General features: G+C 51.4%; 1 protein-coding gene across 4 annotated transcripts in view; it reads left to right on the forward strand.

Moving 5' to 3' along the window:
- Positions 1 to 24,211, forward strand: part of Pxn (paxillin) — a 52,161-nt gene that overhangs the window by 26,585 nt on the left and 1,365 nt on the right. Inside the window, exons 2-14 of one of the 4 annotated variants that reach the window (XM_048342843.1) lie at positions 14,298 to 14,524; positions 14,824 to 14,939; positions 15,428 to 15,564; positions 15,655 to 15,856; positions 16,738 to 16,873; positions 18,261 to 19,112; positions 20,575 to 20,850; positions 21,125 to 21,442; positions 21,917 to 22,018; positions 22,283 to 22,453; positions 22,536 to 22,709; positions 23,027 to 23,108; positions 23,243 to 23,391. In XM_048342843.1, coding sequence (XP_048198800.1) covers positions 14,298 to 14,524; positions 14,824 to 14,939; positions 15,428 to 15,564; positions 15,655 to 15,856; positions 16,738 to 16,873; positions 18,261 to 19,112; positions 20,575 to 20,850; positions 21,125 to 21,442; positions 21,917 to 22,018; positions 22,283 to 22,453; positions 22,536 to 22,709; positions 23,027 to 23,108; positions 23,243 to 23,391 — 2,942 coding nt within the window. Of the gene's footprint in view, positions 1 to 14,297; positions 14,525 to 14,823; positions 14,940 to 15,427; positions 15,857 to 16,737; positions 16,874 to 18,260; positions 19,113 to 20,574; positions 20,851 to 21,124; positions 21,443 to 21,916; positions 22,019 to 22,282; positions 22,454 to 22,535; positions 22,710 to 23,026; positions 23,109 to 23,242; positions 23,392 to 24,211 lie in introns of all 4 variants that reach the window. The other 3 variants (XM_048342844.1, XM_048342846.1, XM_048342845.1) reach the window with 3 other exon arrangements.

A 24,211-nucleotide genomic window follows, 5' to 3' on the forward strand; every position in this document is an offset into this window, starting at 1 on the left:
TTTTTTTTTTTTTTTTGGAGTTTATTGGAGATAAATTTCCTGGACTTTTCTGCCTGTGGGCTGGTCAAACTGTGATCCTCAGATCTCAGACTTCTGAGTAGCTAAGATTATAGGTGTGAGCGATCTGCGCTTGGCTGAATCTTCCACTCTTTAAAAAGTAGTGTTAAAAAAAAAAAGAAAAGAAACAGTAGTGTGACCAGTGCTTGGTGAGCTCACTTCTGTATGAGCTGATCACTTCTGTGGTGACTGCTTCCTATCTGGGCCTCAAGATGTGCAGAAGAAGCAGCCCATCTGACAGTCTTGCTCTGACCAAGACTCGCTGAACTGCACTCTTGCACAAGGGTAGAAGCAGTGGGCTTCTTGTCCCATTGACCCAGGAACATCCAAGACAACTGCATTCCATGCTTGGCATAGAGCATAAATAAGGAGTTCAGGTATTGAGGGCTCAGGCCAGCATGGCCCCACCCAAGGTGGGTTTTAGAGAACAAAGCACTGCCAAACTAGCACTCAGTGGCACAACTGGAGAGTCTACTCAAAACAGTTGCATGTATCTTCCTGAGAGTGTTGTTTCTGATACTGCTTTACCATTCAAAATCCAACTTCCAAACGAAACTTTTAGAATGCTCCCTGGGTGTGAAATGGGGACTTCTTATGTGATATTTCTGGGCATTATAGCTGGATGTTGCTGTTGCCATCGTCTTGGCTGTGCTGGATTGGATTCCCAGAGCCCCAGACTGTCTACTGCACTACAACCCAATTCAGGGTGGGGTGGCTGCTGTCCTTCCCTATCCCCATCAGTCTCCTAGTGTAGCCAGCTGGGAGGCCAGTCCAGCCACACCAAGCCAAGCAGGAGCCCTAGAACCTTTTCTGTTGCTTGCCTGAGCCTCAGGTTCCTTTGCTCATTATACCCATGAGGCCTGGTATCTGCTCCATCCAAGACCTCAGCCCTAGACTTGGTGGGCTTCTTTTTTTTTTTGACTCCTGTTATGCTCCATAACTAGAATCGAAGGGTGTGTCCTGGGTACCAAGCACCTCCCAGATTTCTCTTATTCAAGAAAGCTCTTGGAACACAGTGGGTGGGGCCATCATGGAGTCATCTTGAACCCACACCAGTTGATTTTCTGAGAGTAGAAATGCAAATTAGCTGCACAGGTCAATACTTGATGATCCATAGCCAAGGACAGGTAGTGGCACACCTCATAATTGATGGGCAGCACATCAGAACCAGAGGCTGAGGACAACTCCCTGCTCAACCTGTGTTTCCGAGTGCAGACCCTAGGCATGGGGCAGATGAGCACAGTATTTATACAGGAAGAAACCTGCACCACCTATATTTTTGCTTAGTAGTGCTTGCGTGTGGCATAGGAACATCCAGGTAGATTCTGGGCTGGGATTTCAGGTCAGCCAGTTGTCTCTGTCTCTCCCTTGATTGGCTGAGTTGTGTGTACACTGTGGAGCCCTGTCTTCTGAGGATTATTATTATTTTTTTTGTTAGTTCTGGGCTTGAACTCAGGGCCTGAGCCCTGTCCCTGGCTTCTTTTTGCTCAAGGCTAGCACTCCACTACTTGAGCCACAGCACCACTTCTGGCTTTTTGCTGTATATGTCGTGCTGAGGAATCAAACCCAGGGCTTCATGTATGCTAGGCAAGCACCCTACTACTAGGCCACCTTCCCAGCAGCCCCTTCTGAAGATTCTTGTGCTACCTTTGTGAGGGTGCAGCTCTGTGCCTGGAGCATCCCTTTCTTGTATGGTGGTGCCCACCATACATATCACAGCAGTGATAGGAATAGAGCTCAGGAGGAACACACTTGTATACCACACAACAATACATTAGATTCCGTTCCAGCCTTCTTGGATTGTTTTGTGCAGGCCTGGGTACTGTCTCAGAGCTTTTTACCTCAAGATTAGTACTCTGCCACTTGAGCCACAGCTCCACTTCCAGCTTTTGTGATTAATTGGAGGTAAGAGCAGTGTGGACTTTCCTGCTTGGGCTGGCTTCAAACTGTGATCTTCAGATCTCAGCCTCCTAAGTAGTTAGGATTACAGATATGAGCCACCAGTATCCAGCTCCTAGAATTTTTGAGCCCCTTGTGTCATCATAAAGGTTCATCCCAGGCTCTGCCTAAGGCAGAGCATGAGGAAAAGGAGGAGGGTAAAAGAGGACATAGGCCAGTGTAGGCAGTGGTGGGGTAGCCAATGGCTTGTCTTTTTTGTTTCCTCTATGGTGCTTTGGAAACTGGAGCCATAGAACTGGAGAGTGGTGACAACTGTGTAAGGGACAGTTGCTGTGTGGTCTCTCTTCTCTCCATGGGGTGTCCTCAGATGGATGAGTCAATGCTGTCCTTGTGGAGAACTCTGCCTGTCTGTAGCATTCACTGATTGGACAGCACCCAGCCTCTCTCTGTACCCTGACCTGTAAAACGGGGTCATGGGGCAAGGTTCCTAGGAGATGGTTAAGAAGGGTTATTTCACTCTTTCCCTTCTGAGCTTTCACTGCCACACAGCCCTGCTTTTGGTCCCTGTGTGTCTCCCTAATGGAGGCTGGCATTGGAGCTCTGAGCCCCTGTGGTAGGGGCAGAGGCTCCTCTCTCCTGGGTTCTTTTTCCTGGGCTTGTTTCTCTGGGCTCATCTGTGGAGCTTGGGCAGCTCTGGAATCAAAGTGACAGGATTGCCAGGCAGCTGTGACTTCCCAGCAGGCAGTAGAGGTGGGGAGCGCCCTGAACCTCTGGAGTTTCTCTGTGTTCCTCTGCCCTTGCTGGGCAGAGTTGGAGGCTGCTGGCTGGCTCAGCTGATATTCTTCAAGGAGGACTTGGAATGAACCCCAGACACAGAGGGGTGAGGTCAGCGGTTTGCTCAGCAAGAAGACCCAAGTTAGTGACGGCCTGTCATAGCTCCCAGGATCCCTGGCTGCAGTTCCTGGCTCCAGCCCCTCCCTCTCCCTGTCTGCAGAAAGATGAAAATCAGTGATGTGAGTTTATCGTGTGTCTCCCCTGTATCAGAGTGGGAGGCCCACGTTCCTATCATCCCCAGCCACCATGATGACTTTCACATACTTTTTCATTCATTACTCACCATGTGCCATATGCAGTATCTTGAGTAAACTCAAGTCCAGAATGATCTAGTAAATTCTCAACAGGCTAGTGGCCCATCCTTTCTACTCTAACATACTGCCAGGCAGGTGGGGTACCAGAGGGAGTACAAAGAGCTATGTGACTGTCCCTATCTCCCAGCCACACCAGAGCAGCCAAATCTGTGGTATGGATAGGGGTGGCTTTATGTGTGGACAGTGAGGGCTTTGTGGTGGTGTGAAAAACCATCCATCAAAGTCCCCAAATGCTTGTGCAAAAAGCCTCTTGGAAGCCTGTCTATCTCACAGTCTCATTTGCATTTTGTATTTGGCTCCATCCTGTAGGCTTTTGATTAAAGACAGTGATTTAAATGTCTTGCTCTTGTGTAAATTTGACCCCCTCAGAAGGAGTTCTGTATTTGTCCCCAGGTGGCTTTCTATGTCTTTGGCCTCCTTCCATTCCTTGGATATATGTGTATTCTGGATAAAAGGTGGTGGTGGTGGTGGTGGTGGTGGTGGTGGTGAGGCAGAGTCAGAATTGAGGGTATAGGACACAGCGGGGAAAGCAGAGATGCCAGATTGGCTAAAGACAGGTTGCAATGAGAGGGTCAAGTGCAGAATGAAGACTAGTTGTGGGGGGTGAGGAACCTCTTTCTAGAGATTAAAAAAAATTGTTGCTTTAAAGATGATATACAGTAGGGTTACCTTTACATACATCAGATAATAAGTGCATTTTCTATTGCACAGTATCATCTATTCCTCACTTGCACCTATTCCTTCCCTCCCCTCTCCACCCAAAGATCGCTTAGTTTACTTTCCTCCATGGCTTGTGCAGTGTGCTCCACTGCTGTACTTCTTCACTGTTTTTTCTTCTTGTTCTGTATTTTTTATTTTATTTATTTTTCAGGTGCTAGCACTTCATCTATATCTATATCTATCTATCTATCTATCTATCTATCTATCTATCTATCTATCTAGATATCTATCTATCTATCTATGCATGCCAGTCCTGGGGCTTGAACTCAGGGCCTAGGCACTGTCCCTGAGCTTCTTTTGCTCAAGGCTAGCACTCTACCACTTGAGCCACAGCGCCACTTCTGGCTTTTTCTGTGTATATGGTACTGAGGAATTGAACCCAGGGCTTCATGCATGCTAGGCAAGCACCCTACCACTAAGCCACATTCCCAGTCCATTGTTCTGTGTTTTAGAGATTTTTTATTTCCAGTCCTAGGGATTGAACTCAGGGCCTGAGCACTGTCCCTGGCTTCTTTTTGCTCAAGGTTAGCACTCTGCCACTTGAGCCACAGCACTCCTTCTGGCCTTTTCTGTATATGTGGTGCTGAGGGATGGAACCTAGAGCTTCATGTATATGAGGCAAGCACTCTACCACTAGGCCATATTCCCAGCCCTGTTTTAGATATTTTTTTTAAGACAAGAAATTATATTCTTGTCTTAACTCCAGGGGTTCTCCCCTTACTCTGTAGGCAGGGAGGCTGTTGAGTAAGTATATTTGGTCCTCTATATAAAAAAATAGGACAAGGAGGGGCTGGGAATATGGCCTACTGGTAAAGTGTTTATCTCGTGTACATGAAGCCCTGGGTTCAATTCCCCAACACCACATATACAGAAAATGGCCAGAAGTGGCGCTGTGGCTCAAGTGGCAGAGTGCTAGCCTTGAGCAAAAAGAAGCCAGGGACAGTGCTCAGGCTCTGAGTTCAATCCCTAGGACTGGAAATAAAAAATCTCTAAAACACAGAACAATGGACTGGGAATGTGGCTTAGTGGTAGGGTGCTTGCCTAGCATGCATGAAGCCCTGGGTTCAATTCCTCAGTACCATATACACAGAAAAAGCCGGAAGTGGCACTGTGGCTCAAGTGGTAGAGTGCTAGCCTTGAGCAAAAGAAGCTCAGAGACAGTGCCTAGGCCCTGAGTCCAAGCCCCTGGACTGCACCGCCCCCCCCCCCCAAAAAAAATAGGACAATGAAAATAGGCCAGTTCTGAACATAAATAGACCTTTTTTCCTATCAATATTCCCTAAAACATATAACCGTTTATTGCAGGGTGCTGGTGACTCATGCCTGTAATCTTAGCTACTTAGGAAATCTGAGGATTGCAGTTCAAAGACAGTCCAGGCAGCAAAGTCTGTGAGACTCTTACCTCCAATTAACCAAAAAAGCTGGAGGTGAAGGCATGGCTTGAATGGTAGAGTGCTAGCCTTGAGTGGAATAAAAGCTCAGGAGTAGTGCCCAGGCCCTGAGTTCAAGCCTCACTTCTGGCATACACAAACAAACAAAAGGTTTCCAGGAAGCTGAAACAAGTGATGTGTGCAGAAAAGGGTAGCAATGACAGAACTGGAGTGAGTGGCTGTGTGTGGATTTGAATGCCAGTCCATGTTGTTGGTTGAAGAAGAGGTGGCACATGAAATGGGGAGAGGCCCTGTGAAGGGTTAGTGAGACTTGGGGCCAGTTAAATGTGAGGACTGGAAAGTTAATCAGAGGAAGGAAAGTTAATCAGAGGGAACTGACCAGATAGTTTTTCTGGGCTGGGTTCACTAGGCAGAACTTGAAAAGGGGTGCCATGAAATCAATAAACATTGCAAAAAGAAAAAACAAGACTACAGCTCATCCCAGGAACAAAAAGCAAACTTTTGAACTTTTTGTTTGGGTCTCTGTGGGGCTGGTGATGACTCACTGCTGAGCCCCTCCTAACCTCTGTTGGTGATTAGCAAGGGGAGAGGCCCAAGGAGCCGCCCTGCTTTGCAACAGACCCCCTTGCCTGGAAGAGCCCAGATTGCAGGAAGGTCCTGGAGTGGATTTGGAACAGCTGAGGACATTTCCAGCACATGTGTCTCCTGGGCTCAAGGCTGTCTATCTTTTTGTATATGAATCTGTGTTTTACCCATTGAAGGAACTGTGGAATGGGCCTGGAATAGAGCCCTCAACCTGACCTAAAAAGGTGCCGAGTCTCCGGGTGAGCTGAAGAGGTAACTATAATGTGACTAGGAAAATGCATCCTTGGAATTCTGGAGCCTCTGCAGAAAGGAGGGGCCCACTGATCTTGGCCGTGAAGACTAGTTGTTTATGGTGTGAGACTCAACTGCTCTGACAGCCTGAACTGTGGCTGAGGGCAAGCATGTTGTGCTCATGCTCAGAAAGACCCCTCTCCATATTCTATTACCTGCCACTGCACAACCTCCAAAGTTCAATCAGATAAGAAAGCCAGGGACCTACCCACTGGATGATGTGTGGAACCAGGGAGCCCAGCGCAGAGGGTGTATGCCTAGAGCTCAGGGTGACCATCACAGTTACCTTTCAGTCTTTATTTTCTTGGATCTCCACTTACCTATGCCCTGTGACCTTGGGCACAAGCCAGACACCTGATAAAGTGAACCTGTTGGCACATTCATGTGTCAGCTTCTCAAGGTAGGGTGTGGCAGCAGACGGACCAGCCTCTGGTTCATAGGGAACGGGGAAAGAGCCACCCTATCAAGTGGGTATCTCCCCTTCCCCCACAGCAGGTTGGAAAATGCCTCTGCCCTGCTTTCCTGTGTGTCACCCCAGCCCACACTTCCTCTGGGGATAGAGTAAGATGGCAGTTCCTGTTGAGTGGAGCATGAGTCAGCAAGGGAGAATTGGTGGCTGAGTCTTCATAACGTCCAGGCATGACTATTAAATATTTAAATGACACTGTGGTATTGATTGCTTCTCATCCATCCCCTTGAGGAGTGCAGTTCCTTTTGGGAATTCAGATAATAGCAGCTTCTTGAATTTGGACAAATTCCTCCAGAGCTCAAAGGTCCCATGTAAATCTCATCCATAATCATCATCCCTCCTCAGAGCTTGCTACCGGGAATGGTAACAGATCAGATTCTGCCTGTTCACTGATAGAAAAAACATCCAGAGAGAGGGGGGGGCGTGACACACAGGCGCCCATTCTACCCACTTTTGTTTTGGTCACTATGTCACTTAGCTGCTCATCTGGCTGCTGGGAATATGGCATTGAGCAAGGTAGACATGGCCCCTGCTCTCTGGAGCTTCATTCTTGGAGAGATCATCGACAAGAACTCAGCTTAGTAGAGGAGGACCCTCTGGAGCTTAGTCCCTAGTCTAGGCCCTAGGTCCCTGGGCTTGGTGACAGCAGAGTGATCTGGTCTAATTGTGGATTGCCCCTTACTGGCCACTAATCTGCCTTTCCTCCAGGACTGGAAGGATGGTTATCAGGATAAATATACCCAGCTCCCCATTCCTGGGGAGTTACTCACCCAGTAAAAGTACCCTGCTGCGGATTGGATTACCTCTGCTCTAACAGCTCAAGTGCTCCAGCCTGGAGGATGGGCTAAGGAGGTGGGGGGGGCGGGGCTGCCTTCCTGCTCTCTTCTTCCTAATCTGGAAGAGCCTCACCAAAGGGGCCCTGATGAGACTATCCCTGAGCTAGTCCTGCTGTTTACATTGCTTCTTCCTTAGGAAGAGCTGTGTCCCACTCACTGCAAACAACCCTGGCTTACCCAGCTTGAAGGGGCCCAGCTGCTTCTGTGACATTGGTTGCCACCAGGACTGCTCAGGTGATCAGCACTGTGGCCGAATCCTCCTGTGCCCACAGTTCTGGACTCAACAGGATGCGGGAGGTGCGGGGGTCTTAAGGCTGGGCTTTTCTTGGTGCTCTGAGGGCAGGGACTTTGGTAGTTGAGCTTCACATGACACCACTGGCAAGCACAGTGGCTGCAGTCATGGACAGTGATCCTAGTCACAGACAGTGACTGGAGCTGTGGCAGTTACTTGCTCTCTGTGTGGGGGTTTTGGGAGCTGTTTGCTGCTCCTGCCTCCTGTTTCTCAGCTCCAAAGGAAGCTGATAGGTCCCTCCTACAGCTATGAAAACAGCCCAGCTGGCCTACAGAAAGGGCTTTGAAAGAGTATGCTTGCTGTGGGCCTCTTCCAGGCCTCAAGAATACAAGGCCATGGCTGGGGATATGGCCTAGAGGCAAGAGAGCTTGCCTCGTATACATGAGGCCCTGGGTTCAATTCCCCAGCACCATATATACAGAAAATGGCCAGAAGTGGCGCTGTGGCTCAAGTGGCAGAGTGCTAGCCTTGAGCAAAAGGAAGCCAGGGACAGTGCTCAGGCCCTGAGTTCAAGGCCCAGGACTGGCCAAAAAAAAAAAAAAAAAAAAAAAAAAGAATACAAGGCCTGGTGGAGTGAGTCTTCTTCTTGGCTAGAGCACCATCCCTCTCATAATGCCTGGGGCTGAAGCTGGAAGGTCTGGAGTCTTGAGGTCTGGTCAGGTGGTTGAGAAATCAGGCAGGGCAGCCTGCCAATCCTGGGAAGAGAGGAGAAAGCTGGCCCAGAGCTCTTACCTGTCCTAGCCCTCTCCCAGCCAGGGGTTCAGAAGTAGAGATCTGGTGCTATACTTTTCTCCAAGGGCCAGAATGGGGCCCTCCCTGCTGGATCAGGATTGCTTAGAATGTTGACTACGGAGGGAGGTGCTTTTCTTTCAAGGGCTGAACACTTCCTGTGAAGGAGCTCCCTGGCCTTGCACCTCCAAGTTACTGACATTGTACTGTTTCAAGCCCTGTGCTAAATGGGCACTTTAGTGTGTGTGTGTGTGTTGGTTCTGAGACTTGAACTGAGGTCCTGGGCACTGTCATTCAGTTTTTTGTTCAAGGCCTAGTGCTCTACCAATTGAACCACTGCTCATGGACTTTCCTGCCTGGGCTGGCTTCAAACCTCTATCTTCAGATCTCAGCCTTCCGAGTAGCTAGGATTACAACTGTGAGTAGTACTTGGCTGCTTTCTCACATACTGCTAGTCCTGTGAGTAAAATGGTCATTCTTTATGGGGCAGGAGAGGAAAGTGAGACACTAACCCTTCAGTTCAGGGCAACGCATCCAAACAGTTCAACTACTGGAACTACTGGATAGGATGTGTGGCTCTGGCACACACACACACACACACACACACACACACACACACACACACGTGTGCATGCATCCAAGTAGTAAAGTCCAGTATCTTTAGAACCTGGGAGGAGAGAATGGAAGCTCTGAGTCTGTGTTTCCCTCCCTCCTCCCCTGTCACACTAAACCATCCTGAGTGAAACTGGATCTCTTCTCACTTGGCACTGTCTAGCACTAGGCCTCTGGTCTTGACAGTCCTTATCATATATGAAGATGTGGCTAGGCCTAGGTAGGAGGAAGCCTGGCTGTGAAAGGGCTCTTACTTGTTTCTTTGCTCCACTTAAAGTGGGAGTGGAAATGTTTGACCCATGTTCATTCTTTCCCTCTGTCAGCCTCTCTAAGTCTGTCTTTCTCTCTCTCTTTGTGCTAGTTACTAAACCCATGGCTCTTGACTTAGCTCTACCCTCAACCCTTCTGATTCTCTATAGCACTTTATTGAGTGTTAGGCATTAGTGGGCCAGCCTGGTTCTCCAGAGGGTGCTGTGGGGATGAGGGGACTGGAGATTCCCTCTGCAGGGCTGTTGTGGGGACTTGAGGGGCACAGACAGCTGCAGCATTTGGAATGCGGGCAGACTGGCCACTCAGGTTCTTCTCCCTGCAGGCTGGGGATGTCAGCTTCTTAACCCTTTCAAGGTTACAGATCTGAGGCTTCCACCTACTTCCAGAGGATTGCAGTGGTTGCTCAGGAGTAAGAAAGGGCCTCTGCACTGTGTGTCACTGCTGCTCAGCTCAGACAAAGCCAGGAAGTGGAGCATCATGTTTACAAGAGCACTGGAAATAAGGGAATGTTTCCCCCCCACAGCTGGTGAACAAATACATGTTACCCGGGTTGCACCTCTAAAAGATAGTATGTTACAAGTACAGCCCCAAGGTCTTGGCACCCACTTCTGCAACTCAGCCAACTTTTCTTAGGATTAAAACTCATTGTGGGGGCTGGGGATATGGCCTAGTGGTAAGAGTGCTTGCCTCGTATACATGAGGCCCTGGGTTCAATTCCCCAGCACCACATATACAGAAAAAAATGGCCAGAAGTGGCGCTGTGGCTCAAGTGGCAGAGTGCTAGCCTTGAACAAAAAAAAGAAGCCAGGGATAGTTCTCAGGCCCTGAGTCCAAGCCCCAGGACTGGCCAAAAACAAAACAAAAAAATTTTTTTTTTGAAAAAAAAAAACAAACACTCATTGTGAGCAGGCACCAGTGGCTTATGCCTGTGATCCTAGCTACTCAGGAGGCTGAGATCTGAGGATCTCTGTTAAAAGCCAGTCCAGGCAGGAAAGTCTGTGAGAATCTTATCTCCAGTTAACCAGAAAACCAGAAGTAGCGATGTGGCTCAAATGGTAGAGCTGAAAAGATCAGGGACAGCGCCCAGGCCCAGAATTCAAGTTCCACGACTGACCAAAAAACAAAACAAACAACAACAACAACAAAAACCTCATTGTGGCTAGGAGCGCCCAGGGTCTTCCCCAATTTAGTTTGGAAATTCTGAGATTACCCTCTCAGAGGCAGGAAGCTGATGGGACAATGGTGCCCCCTGGTGGTTAGTGGCAAATGTCTACACCTCATCCTTAGCTGGAAATAGCCATGTGTTCTGGCTGGAGACTTTGCACCACATAGACTGCCCCTAGCTTTGAGACAGCCTGCCTAATCTCCTCGCTTCCCCCCAGGTTTTATCATCTCGGTAGCCTTGGCTTTCTTTCCCCTGTGGGTGCAAGTGCCAGGGCCTATTTCTGTTGGCCCTGAGAAGTAAAACAAAAGGAAGATGAAAACCCCCAAAAGAGCTTTTTCCTGCAGAGTGACTTGAGTTTGGATGGTTTCAGTCTGGACCCAGAGTCTGATAGAGTGATGCTGAAGAACATTTGAGGCCTCATTAGCCTAAATTAGTGCCTTCAGATGGTGCCAGGAAGAGTACTCAGAACCTGTCCTCCCCTGTAGGAAGGGAGAGTGTGTTTCAGGGTTCCAGTAGTCTCTGACACTTTCCTTGGGGTATGAGTAGAAAAAATTTCTGAGCCCACCCCCTTGGGTATTTTGAGCTGTGCCAGGAGCTTGAAACTGTGATTGACCATGGGGAGCCTCTCTGGATGAGGCTTCATCTGCTAGTGGGCTGCTTTCAATGGCTGTCTTCCTGCCTCTGTTTATTCAAGCCACGCTGGCAAGGGGACTTTGTCCCTTAACCATTTGCAACCTGTGGGGAAATGTCTGGCATCAGCAGCCTTCAGAATTCAAAGTAGAGCTCAGAGTCTACCCCTTGTCTGCCTCCTGTACTCCTCTCTTCATTGGATGCATCATCATGGGTGTCTTGGGGGATAGTGACACCAAGTCCTGTCCAAATCATCAGGCAAGATTCTGTGCTGGGCTTCCTCTCTCAGCTAAAAAATTGTTTGGAGAAAATTGGGAAATGATATGCCTTCTTGATATCTGCATGGGCTGTACTTGGAATGTTACTTTATTTTTTTCTGGTGAAGGTTTTCTTGTCCACATCTCCCCAGATCCTACCCTTCTTGGAGGAGGATCTTTTTTTTTTTTTTTTCTTCTGGATTTCGCAAAGCAAGTAAGTTCAGATGTTTGCAGTTGCATCTGTTACGTCACTGTTACTGAGGGGTCAGTTAATGCACCACAACTTAACAAGCAAAGGAAGGCTCAGAGAAGCTGAGTAATTTGCTGTGCAGCTTGGGTAATCAGTGGAGGAGCTGGGACTTGAACTTGAGAGTCTGGCTTCACTCCAGGACTGCCAATCACTTTTCCACTACCCATCTTTCCTAGAACTAGTCGTCTGTTGTCTCAGTGCCCTAGGACTGCACCCTCAGCCAGTAGTCTAATCAATTTGGGTATCTGTTGAAAAGGACCTGTGGAAATCAGAAAGAGGTTTGAAGAGTGGGCAATGGAATCCCTGGTTTAAGAGTACTTAGCAGGGGGACTGGGGATATGGCCTAGTGGCAAGAGTGCTTGCCTCGTATACATGAGGCCCTGGGTTCAATTCTCCAGCCCCACGTATATAGGAAAAAAAATGGCCAGAAGTGGCGCTGTGGCTTAAGTGGCAGAGTGCTAGCCTTGAGCAAAAAAAGAAGCTCAGGCCCTGAGTCCAAGACGCAGGACTGGCAAAACAAACAAACAAACAAAAAACCAAAAAAACAGAGTGCTTAGCAGGAAAGGCTGACCGTCTGACTTCAGCTGAGTGTTTAGAACCTGAGAGACTTGTGTTCAGAGACCAGCAATGTCATTCATCTAGCTTTGGCAGCAGGAGACAGGGCTGCCTCTGGACCTCAGCTTTACTAGTGTCCTTGTGGGGAGGAAGGCGGGTAACACAGGTTACCACTGCTTCAGTCAGTCCGACCAGGGCTGCACTTGTTGCCTGCTCTGGGTAGTCTTGTGAGGTTTCCTGGTTGGCTGTGCCCATCTTGGAGGAGGAGGGACCTCACCCTTGTGGGCTTAGGCCCAGAGGAAGTAGGGATACTGTGGAGCCAAGGTAGCAGGTGTGGCCCTAGAGAAACCACTGGGATTGGCCTTCAACACTAGTTCCTGTTCTGATGTTTCCTAGACTCTCTGTAGTTCCGGTTTGTTAGAGGCAGGAAGTCAGACCTCCTCTAAAGGACCTGAAGGGGAGGGTGCTGTAGGAACTGAACTTCAGGACAGGAGTTCTTAAGGACCATCTGAGCAGGAGTCACCAGTAGCTGTGGCTGGCCTAGGAGGGTAGGCCATCAGGACAGGCAGCCAGTGGAAGGTGTGGCCCAAGGGTAAGGCTTGGGTAAGAGCCTTGCTTCCTTCTTCTCTGGGTGGGAGTGGGACTGGGGACAGCACTACAAGGAAGGATTAAACTGGCAGTTCTCAAAGCTTGGACCTTCTTGCCATTCCTGCATCAAACTTTAAATTTGAGGTCATCTTGCTGTCACAGCAGCTTCTTGCAGGCTTGTAGATTCTGAGGAGTCATGGGTCCTGCTCTCCCTACGCCTCAAGCTCTGCAGCCATAGTTGTGAAAGGAGGACAGATTTCCAGCCCTTTGGGTTATTTGCAGGATCAGCTGGGACCATATATATAAATACCTAGTGCAATGACTTGCTAGCAAATGGGAATAAGTGCAACCATTGCCTTTTTGACTATTGGGGATCTGAGAGTGAGCAGGTTTGGGAACATAGCAGGAATGAGGGTATGGCACCTGGAGCTGGCTAGGCTGTGCACTAGGAGGGTCCTGGATAGGGAGAGAGGAGGTGAGAAGGTCAGCAGCTCCCAACCTTGCCCTTCTAGCTGTAACCTTCTTGGTTTTTTTTTGTTTGTTTTTTGGCCAGTCCTGGGCCTCGGACTCAGGGCCTGAGCACTGTCCCTGGCTTCTTCTTGCTCAAGGCTAGCACTCTGCCACTTGAGCCACAGCGCCACTTCTGGCCGTTTTCTGTATATGTGGAGCTGGGGAATCGAACCCAGGGCCTCATGTATACAAGGCAAGCACTCTTGCCACTAGGCCATATCCCCAGCCCCAGCTGTAACCTTCTTGTCTGGAGGCACAGGGTTCTCACTTGGCTGCTGGGGGCTGAGGTAACAGAAGCTTGTTCTCGAGGGCCCGTGCTGCTGTTAAAAAAGCAGTGTAATGGGGCCTTGGAGTCTCTGGGGCTGGGCTACTTGCCAGGCTTTGGAAAACAGCCAGCAGAGCAGCAGAGCAGACCTGCGAGCCCCCACCCCCAACCAAGAGGATAGGGTCTATTGCACCATTTCGCTCAAAGCTCCGCCCCCCACACCTTACCCCATATCCTGGAGCCTCAGGAGCTTGGAGCTTGGAGCTTGGAGTTCTACTTCTGCTTGGTCAGGAGGAAAGGTGTTCCAGGGCAGGGAGAGGAGAAGGACCCCTCCTTTCTTTGGGCTGAGAAAGCCTAAGCACCGAGAGTTCAGTGAGGTCCTGGCACTGCTGGGCCCCTCCCTGTGACGTTGGGTCCCTCCTACCCATTCTCTTTGGTGCCCTGCGGAATTGGAGTTCCAGGCAGGCATTTCTCATTTGCCCCAGCTGACAGCACAGCTCTGTCAGGAGGAAAGCAGAGCCAGGAGCCTGACACCCAGAGGTAGGAGAGTCCCAAGCACTTTCAGGCTGGGCCTGAGGGAGAAGAGAACAGTTTTAGGAGCCAGTTCTTTGCTGGGCTGGGCTGGCAGCTTCCTATCCTAAGACTAGTCATTTCTCCCCTGGGTGGGGCAGGTGCCCAGCAATCATTAGCTCTTGAGGTATAGGCAGGCGGGGCACTGACCCTGGAAAGTTTCCAGGAGGCCTGGCACTTACCTCCTCCCCATACTTGCTCTTTGCAGACGCCCTGCTGGCGGACTTGGAGTCTACCACCTCCCACATCTCCAAGCGGCCTGTGTTCCTCTCCGAGGAACCCCCCTACTCCTACCCAACTGGAAACCACACCTACCAGGAGATTGCAGTGCCGCCCCCCGTTCCACCACCCCCGTCCAGCCAGGCCCTCAATGGCACCATCCTCGCCCCCTTAGACCAGTGGCAGCCAAGTTGCTCCCGATTCACCCACCAGCAGGTAAGGTGCCCCCCCCCCCCAAGGAGCTTCTCTAGCAGGGACTTGGGGAGCCCATGGAGGAACGGGATTGGGAACTGGGTCAGGGGACATGCTGTTCCCAGCTGGACATTGTCCTTCCTACCCACTATGTAAGGGGGCCAGTGACAAATTATTAATCATCCAGCCAGACTGGAAATTCCCTGAGGAGACTAGCTGTGAGTGAAGCTGCCCCGGAGGTGATTGGGGCTGCTTCTCTTCCCCATTGCTGTCCTTCCTTTGGGAGAGTTTTCAGTATTCCTTTTAAATTTTTTTCCTTGAAGCCTCCATCCCCATCACCTGTATACAGCTCCAGTGCCAAAACTTCCAGTGCCTCTGACCCACACGACGGTGTTGGCTCTCCGTGCTCCCGAGCTGGTGAGGAAGAGCACGTATACAGGTACCACCAGCCCAGCACTGCCTCCTATCCATCCGTCCATCCTTCCATCAGTCCATCCCTTCCCATCCCTTCCCCCCCCCCCCCCACCTTTCTCTCCTGCTAGGAAACTGGGCTAAGGTGGGAGGTAACCGAGGCCAGAGAAGAGCACTGACAAGTGGCCTTTGGGGGTTCTGCCACCAGAGCCATTGATTTAACTCCAGAAGGTCCCTGAGGTTCCTGGCCATTTCCTGCCTTTCATCTGGCCCCTGGTTATGTCAAGAACATCTCCATATAATGGAAAGGCTGGGCTGTTACAGCATATCCAAGCTGTTGAGGATCTGAAGCAAGACTTCCTTCCTTCAGGCTCCTTACCACATCCTTCCCCTACCCTCTGCTTGCTTATGGAGAGAGACTTTGTCTGTTCCATATGGGCCTCGGGAATTTGGGGACCAGCAAGCCAGCACAAGGCTGAGGAGCACCTCTCACTTACTTCCTCTTCTCCTTAAAAGCTTCCCCAACAAGCAGAAATCGGCCGAGCCTTCACCTACGGTCATGAGCTCCTCTCTGGGCAGCAACCTCTCAGAACTCGACCGCCTACTGTTGGAACTCAATGCTGTGCAGCATAATTCTCCAAGTTTCCCTGCAGGTAGGCACGGGTCCCCAGGGTACCTGCCAACCTCCAGATCCCTGGCAGGCTCAAGGGCTAAGCAGCCTTTTTTTCTCCCTTCTTTCCAAGATGAGGCCAACTCAAGCCCCCCACTACCTGGAGCCCTAAGCCCTCACTATGGCATCCCAGAGAATAACAGTCCCGTGGGGAGCAAAGCTGGGCCTCTGACTAAGGAGAAGCCAAAGCGGAATGGAGGCCGGGGCCTGGAAGATGTACGGCCCAGTGTGGAGAGCCTCTTGGATGAACTGGAGAGCTCTGTGCCCAGCCCTGTGTGAGTATCCACATCTTCCCCCAGGCTGGGGAATGTTTTACCCAGCCAGGGCACAGGCTCCACTGTCTATTAAGTGTCTCTTGTTTCTAGGCCCTGGGGATACAGTATGGTATACTGTCCCATGGACACTATTCTTGCTGTGAGCCAGACATTACTAATCAGAAAAGGCATTGTGTGTACAGAAGCTGCCTGTAGTTTAATGGGTATGAGTTCAAGCTTTGTAGCCCACAGTGGCATTCAAAGTATGACTCTGCTAGTTGCTATTTGTGAGTGCTCGGGCTCTTTCCAAAAGCCAGGAGTGGTAGCTTATGCCTATAATACCACATTCAGGAACTTGAAGCAGGAGGATCAAGAATTTGAGTCTAGGGTGAACTATAGAGTGAGACCCTGTTTCAACAATCCAAAAACCAAAAATGGGACAAGCAGATAGATAATTGGGATATGACCACCTACCTTGGTAGAAACCGAACAATACATGTGAAGCATTTGGAATGATTTTGGGGTCCTAGCTGCTGATACCCATGGAAAAGAATGACATTAGCTCTTACTAGTGTGAGAATATTATTGTAGTAATTTTATATCCATGTACAATTGCTGAGGGATACATCCAGGTGCTTCGACGTGTTTAATATGTGAACTTCCCTTTGGGACTGGGGGCAAAAGAGCCTTCCTGGCAGAGGTTCTATTTTAGCTGCCCTATATTCTCTCTAGTCAGTTCACCTCAGTGCCCTGTCTCTTGGCCGATAGCCCTCCCCCTAGGAGAATGGGCACTGGTGGTCTCTGGCAGGGGAGGCATGTCAGAACTGAAGCATTGACCTGATCCCCTGCCAAGCCTGGGACTGGCTTCTGGGTTCCCCCCTGACACCATACCTGCCCTGCAGCCCCGCCATCACTGTGAACCAGGGTGAGATGAGCAGCCCACAGCGAGTCACATCCAGCCAGCAACAGACGCGCATCTCTGCCTCCTCTGCCACCAGGGAGCTGGACGAGCTGATGGCCTCCTTGTCAGATTTTAAGGTGCCCTTGGTCCCTCTGTCTTCCTTACCCCCTCTCCGTTCTTCCCTTCCTTACCTCTGTGAGTAGCTGTGGACCTTGGGTTGGGGTACTTTACTTTAAAGACTCCATAGTACCCCTGGCCTGACCACAGGATAGTAGGATTCCTGAGAGGGAGGCTAGGCATTCTTTGGGGATTGAGCTTTGTGGACGCCAGTGAAGGCAGAAAAGTGCTCAGCAGGGACATTCCTTCTTCCCTTGGCACTCCCAGCACCCAGGTCTAGTGGATCAGGAGGCTGAAACACAGAGACAAAGGGCCCTGTGTTGATGGCTATTCACAGTGGGGGAGGGGTGCTCTGCTGGGCCCTGGGTGCCTCAGGATCCAGTGCCTGGGAGGTCACTTCCCCCAGAGCCCCATCTCCCACGCTGGCTCAACACATCCTCTTTCTTTCTGCCTCTGGAAATTGAGTCCACATGCCTCCCTTGCCTGCCTCCTCCTATCCTTACTTCCCTCCCTCCTGGCCTGCCTGCAGGGGCCACGAGACGCATGGCTGCAGAGTTCCCATGATCCTTGTCTGGGAAACCTAACCTGTCAGGCCTTTGGGCCTGGCCAGCACAAGGGACCCTGCCCCACCCCTTCCGGGCCTCTCCAGTCCTGCCAACCTGTGATATTTTATTTAGAGGATGCAGTGTCTCCACCAGCATTGATATTGACAGACCTCTCCAGTAGTTGCTGATTTCAGCTCCATCTCGGTCAGCTAGAGACCTTCAGACTACAACTTAGGGAATATGAGAAGGGAAGCAAGCTGTCTGTGCATTCTTGGTCCCAGTGGTTCCTCCTGCCTCCCTCCATCTGGGACTTGCATGGTGGTTTGGAGGAGCCAGCGAGAGACCAGTCAGTGGATTCAGTGGAACGCTGGCCTGTGCTGGTATGCCCTGAAGGCTGCTCTTGCTTTCTAAGACAGCTGGTGTCCCATGCCCCATGCCCCATGAGGAGAAGCTGCACTGCTTCTGGCTGTGCCCAAGAGTAAGGACTGAAGACATCAGAATCTTCTGAGAGGGTTAATGAGCTGGCCAAGGAAGGCCCAGCAGCTGCTTCGTGTCTGGGGCTGACCTCTCTGATTGCCTCACCTTAGTCTTCTTTGCATCTACCATAGTGACCTCACCAACATGGCTTTGGGGCTGCTTTCTCTTGCATAGGTTTCATGAGGTCTGAGGATATGAAACCCATAAAAGCTTTTTGTGGGGTCAGAATCTTCAGAACACTCTAAGCTGTAGTGTGTCTACCACGGGGCAGTGTGGATGGGGGCTGTCCAAACCTTAAAGGCAGCCCTCCCCTTGCTGTGAGCATCCTTCCTCACCTGTCTTCATCTCTCCTTTCTCTCCCTCTTTCTTTGTCTCTCTCCTCCAGACTAGCTCCTCTGCTGTGGCCCTGATCTCTCCAGAGCCGCTTCCCCACTCAGTTCCATCCCCTCCCCACCCCCTTCCTTGTCCATCTTCTCCCCTGCCTTCTGCATTCCCGCTCTCTACCACTCAAGCCTTCCCTCAAGACCAAAGCTGTACTCCAGAGGTCCTCTGCACTGGAGAAAATAGATGGGGCCATCTACTTCCCGTGGCCCCTAGCTGGCTTGATTCGGCCAGTCTCAGGGTGATGTCTGACACCCACAACTCAAAGCCTTCCTCTCTAGAGGGTTCTCCAGGGACACTTGTTGTCAAGAGCCATTCTCAAGTTAGCAAGGACCTGAGGAACCCCACAAGTGAGCCCTCTGTGGCTTTCCTTTGCAACACCCTACCCCCTGCTGGGAGCATGGGAACCCAGGAGCCTGGAGACCCACAGGGGCCACCAGCTAACTCTTTATGTCTTGGGGAGGTTGTGGCTGTCACCTGCAAACATCCATGGGCTTTGGTGGCCTCCAGGCCTGAGGCTCAGGAAATAACTGAGCCAGCAGTTGTGGCAGTGGACCGTCAGACAATCTTCCCAGATACCTGCAGTCTCACAAAGGAATGTGGCTGGAAGGAGGGGGCATGGCCAGGGGGGATGGAAAGCAGTTGCCCTGCCCCAGGTGACAAGGAGCAGCAATTAGATGGAGAGTTGCCCCAGAGGGGAAGCCTGGGGGGACAGACCCAGGGACTCAAGACCCCAAGGATCCCAGAGAGCACCACCGAAGCTGCTCCTGAGGCCAGAAAGGAACAGCCGGAGCTTCCACATGCCATGGCCACAGGCACACCCAGCGCCACGGAGAGGATTTCCACCTCTGGCCAGGCAGGCACTAGCTTGAGCAGCCACTAGGCATGGGCTTACCGCTCTGAATGTGAGCCACTCCCCACTAACTGCATGCAGCCTCCATTGCACGAGTGTCTGCCCGGAGCAGGAAGTGCTGGGGCCCTGGATCTGGGGATGAGCACTTGGCAGTGAGCCTTGTTGGACCAGCATTGCTCCCTGGACACTACCATTTCTCGAAGTGATGACCCGCCTCTTGCTTGTGCAAGGCTTTCTCTTTAGCTAAGCTGCCTTCAACATTCTGATGTGCAGAATGGCTAAAGCATGACCACTGGAACCATGTAGAGCCACAAGCAGAACTGCCAACATTTGCTATATTTGTGACCTTGGGCAACCATGCTCAGGCTCAGTTTCCTCATTTTTCAAATGGGGGTAATAACCGTTTCTCACCAAGGCTGTGCAGCAGATTAGATGAGATAATTCCTAGAAGTGTGGGACACTGTGGCAAGCTGTGTCTTGCTTGACTAAGATAGCAAGAAACTTTTCCACCGGGCTGGGGATATGGCCTAGTGGCAAGAGAGCTTGCCTCGTATACATGAGGCCCTGGGTTCGATTCCCCAGCACCACATATACAGAAAACGGCCAGAAGTGGCGCTGTGGCTCAAGTGGCAGAGTGCTAGCCTTGAGCAAAAGAAGCCAGGGACAGTGCTCAGGCCCTGAGTCCAAGCCCCAGGACTGGCCAAAAAAACAAAACAAAACAAAAAAAAAAAAAAAAGGAAAAAGAAACTTTTCCACAATAAGACCAAATATGTAAACAAGTGGCTTATAATATAAACAAGAAGAAACAAAAAAGCAGGTTAAAAGGCAGATCTGGGCGCCAGTGGCTCAAGGAAATTGAGAGCTGAGGATCAAGCTTCAAACTAAGTTCACGTGAGAAAGTTGGTGAGACCCTTCTCTCCAATTAACCACCCAAAAGCCAGAGGTGGCACTGTGGCTCAAGTGGTAGAGTGCTAGCCTTGAGCAAAAAAGCTCAGGGACAGTGCCCAGACCCGGAGTTCAAGCCCCACAACCAGTACACACACAAAGAAGAACTTACAAGAAATGAAAGCCTATAGTTTTCTGTTGAGAGAAATCAAAAGAGAAAGACAGAAAAAGACTAAAGCCCTGTTAAGAGCACCCATGTGCATTCTCTCAAATAATTTTTTAATAACCTTGTGAGGTAAGCTGAGAAAATACTGTCAGCCTTATTTTAAGGATGGAGAAGCTGAGTTAAGTGCCTTGCCAAGGTCAGAGGCTGACTTGGAAGCGAATGCCAGGCCAAAGGGCTCTTTTGGCCTGTGCTCCTCAGCCAGCCCATCTGTCTCCTCCCTCTTTCCCCCTCAGCTTGGCTCTTTACTGGCCGTTGTGTTCTGCTCTCTGCTCCCCTGGGACACCTCAGTGTGGACTGAATGGCATGGTACCCTGCCTACATGGGACAGTGACAGCTTCCCCCCTCCGCCCCCAGATCCGCTCTGTGATCAGGAGGAGCCGGGAGACAGGCCATGCACACCCCATGTCCCGGGAGCCCTCCCCTCGCCGCCGGCTGGACCCCGCCACCCTGAGCAGGACCCCATCTCAGGAGCGGCTCATCGCAGAGCTGCAGGGCCGGCTGGGCATCCAGCCGGAGGCAGAGGAGGCAGCAGGGCCAGGAGGGGCCTCCACCCAGGACTGGCTGACCGAGGGCGTCGTCATCACTGTGCAGCCACGCGGGAGGCAGGCTGGGGGGCAGCTTGTAGAGAAGGTAGCCAGGAGCTTTGGGACAGCCCAGGGCCTGGGCAGCAGGCATCTAGATGCTTCCTCTGCCCCAGCTGTGGCTGGAGGAGAGGTCTGAGTGTATGGGGCTGCCTGGGGGTGTGGGGTGTATCCTGTGGCCTTGTAAAGCTGGCCTTGCTTTTGGTTCCAGAGTGGGAAGGCCCAGGGGAGCCTGGGAGCATTGTCTTCCCACTTGCTCCCTTTGTTCCCTGAGCTGATGATTTCTTCTGTCTTCTTTATCTCTCTCCCTGCTTTCTTCCCAGGTTGTCTTCCCTCCTGACTCTCCCATTCCTCTGAGAAGAACCATCTCTGTTGTGGCTTCTCCTCCTGTCCCTTTGCTCCAGCATTACCCAGATGCCTCAGGGGCCTCGGCCAGCAGCTCTTCTCCTCCCCCCCAGCTGCCCTCTCCCTCCCACCTGGGACCCTCAGCTTGTATTCATGGTTCTCCTGGGGGACAGAGTTCAGGGGAAGAGCCCTGTGATGAGCATGAGCAGAGCCCCAACCCTCCCGCTCCTGCACCCCATACTGTGAAGTCCGTGGGTTGTCAGACGGAAGAGGACCCGCTCTTCCCTTTGATGCAGGCAGGCCTCTCAGGAGCTCCAGCCCCAGTCCTACCTGTCCCCCTGCTACCCACAGTGCCAGCACGCTAGCCACAGTCCTTCCTTACATCTTGATCCCAGACCTTCACCAAACCTGATGTCCAGGTTCCACTCCTCAGGAACTCAGTTGGCTTTTTGCCTTCCCCTGAGGCCCCTCTTAAGGGCAAACCAGAAGCTCATCTCCCTTCCCACCCCTTGGCCAGCATCTGGCCCGGCCTCTGTGCTTACCTCCCCTTCCCATGTCCTATGCTGTTGGGTGTCATACCTCCCTCTCCTTCTCTCTGGATCTCTCTGTGTCTGGATTATTCTAGCTTGTTTTGTTCTAGATTTTTTTTTTCTCCTGATTTTGATATTGCCAATGGGGAAAAACAAAATGGTTCAAAAACAAGGTCTTTTGTTCTTTTTTCCTTAGTTTTTTTTTGAAATGTCTTCTCCTCCTTTCCTCCCTTATCTAAGATGCACGGCCTGGAGCAAAGAGCGGATGGAGAGCAGAACTGGGTGGCTGGCTGGCCTCCGAGCAGCAGGCAGAGCAGCCCTGAAGGGCAGGACGAGGGAGGGGTCAGTGCCGGGCTGCTTGAACTGTTCCCTGGGGCTTGGTCCTTCAGCAGGGTGCCATGAGCTCTTCCTCTAACCCTCTGGGAGACCCCTTGACCACCACCAGCATGGCCTGCCAGTGTCACTCCCACCTTTAGGACTCTTTAGGGCCTCTTGGAGCATATTGTGCTTTTGGCCTGGATCAGCCCATTGCCCAGAAAAGAGAAAAGGCCTTTGGCCCTGGTACTGTGCCCAAAGTCCTGACTAATCCTCTCCATGTCTCTACAGTTCATGGCCCAGGGGAAGACCGGAAGTGGCTCACCCCCTGGGGGGCCCTTGAAGCCTGGAAGCCAGCTGGACAGCATGCTGGGGAGCCTACAGTCTGACCTGAACAAGCTGGGGGTCGCCACAGTCGCCAAGGGAGTGTGCGGGGCCTGCAAGAAGCCCATTGCTGGGCAGGTGATGCATGGGGAAGGTGGACACCAGGCAGGAGCTACCTCTCTCTGTCCCTGCACTGAGCCACTTGTGCCTTTTCTCTTAGGTTGTGACAGCCATGGGGAAGACGTGGCACCCCGAGCACTTTGTCTGCACCCACTGCCAGGAGGAGATTGGGTCCCGGAACTTCTTCGAGCGGGATGGACAGCCCTACTGTGAAAAGGACTATCACAACCTCTTTTCCCCACGCTGCTACTACTGCAACGGGCCCATCCTGGATGTGAGCACCTGCACGGGCTGGGGAGGGCAGCTGGGGCTCTCACCTGGGTGCTGGCCCCCTCTGTTATTTCGTCTTTACTGTACCCCCCACTTGGAAGGACATGTCACATGCCTGAGGCTCACCCAGTGAGGAAGTGCTGGGGCTGGGAGTTGGGCAGGAACCTGAGCTATAGTCTGCCCTAGTATGCTTGTGTCTCTCCTCCTGAATTCCTCTGCAGAGACCCCCAGGGATGTGTCTCACTCTTTTCATATGTCTTGGCTGTATGATCTGTCCAGCAGGGCACAGCTTGGATTTGATCCCTCTCTTTGCTTTCACAGAAAGTGGTGACGGCCCTTGACCGGACATGGCACCCTGAGCACTTCTTCTGTGCCCAGTGTGGGGCCTTCTTCGGTCCTGAAGGTATGGCAGACCTGGTAAAGTCGCTACCTCCCAGAGGGCTGGCCATGAGGAAGGCTGGGAGACTGTGCTGATATGCAGTTGGGGTGATCCACCTCTGGAGGCCCTAAATCTGCCACCATCCCCCTACTTCTTAGGGTTCCATGAGAAGGATGGCAAGGCCTACTGCCGGAAGGATTATTTTGACATGTTCGCACCCAAGTGCGGCGGCTGTGCTCGGGCCATCCTGGAGAATTACATCTCTGCCCTGAACACCCTCTGGCATCCTGAGTGCTTCGTGTGCCGGGTAAGGAGCCCCCATTGCAGTTGGAGGGGCTGGGCAGGCAGGGGAAGGGAAGGGCCTCCCTCCCTTGGCCTTCTCTTATTTAGGGTACTGATAGGGGGAGCAAGCTGGAGAACAAGACCTCAAGCCCAGCAGGCCCTGGGCTAGGGCTAGGAGAAGCCAGTAACATCCCTTCCCAGCCTCTTCAAGTCTTTTTTTTTTTTTTTTGCCAGTCCTGGGCCTTGGACTCAGGGGCTGAGCACTGTCCCTGGCTTCTTCCCGCTCAAGGCTAGCACTCTGCCACTTGAGCCACAGCGCCGCTTCTGGCCGTTTTCTGTATATGTGGTGCTGGGGAATCGAACCTAGGGCCTCGTGTATCCGAGGCAGGCACTCTTGCCACTAGGCTATATCCCCAGCCCCTCTTCAAGTCTTTTGCAAGACAGAGAAGGCACCTGGGGGCACAGAGGCCTGTGACTGGTCATGTCTGGAAGAAGAGCATGTGGGAATTAACTGCAATAACACAAATACTGAGCAGACTCAACAGAAGTTTGTAGTTTCCAAACTATTGTGGGGGCCTGTGGCTCCACAGATGTTACTAGGGACCCAGCAGGGGTTCTCTTGACTGAGTTAATTTTGGCAACAGTCTCTGCCTAGGGCTTCTCACATCCTTTCATCCTTGCATGTGCATATGAATCTCCAAACATGAGTCTAAGATACAGAGTTTGAGTCAGATACTTTTTTTCAGCCCCATGGTTTCTAGCAGCATGTTTATAACCACCTGCTGAAGCACTCAAGTGAGACCTATGTTCCAATCCAGACTGTGCAACTCAGTAGCCACTGACAT

The sequence above is a fragment of the Perognathus longimembris genome, chromosome 3 (genome assembly GCF_023159225.1).
Source record: "Perognathus longimembris pacificus isolate PPM17 chromosome 3, ASM2315922v1, whole genome shotgun sequence".
In the NCBI taxonomy this organism is placed as follows: domain Eukaryota; kingdom Metazoa; phylum Chordata; class Mammalia; order Rodentia; family Heteromyidae; genus Perognathus; species Perognathus longimembris.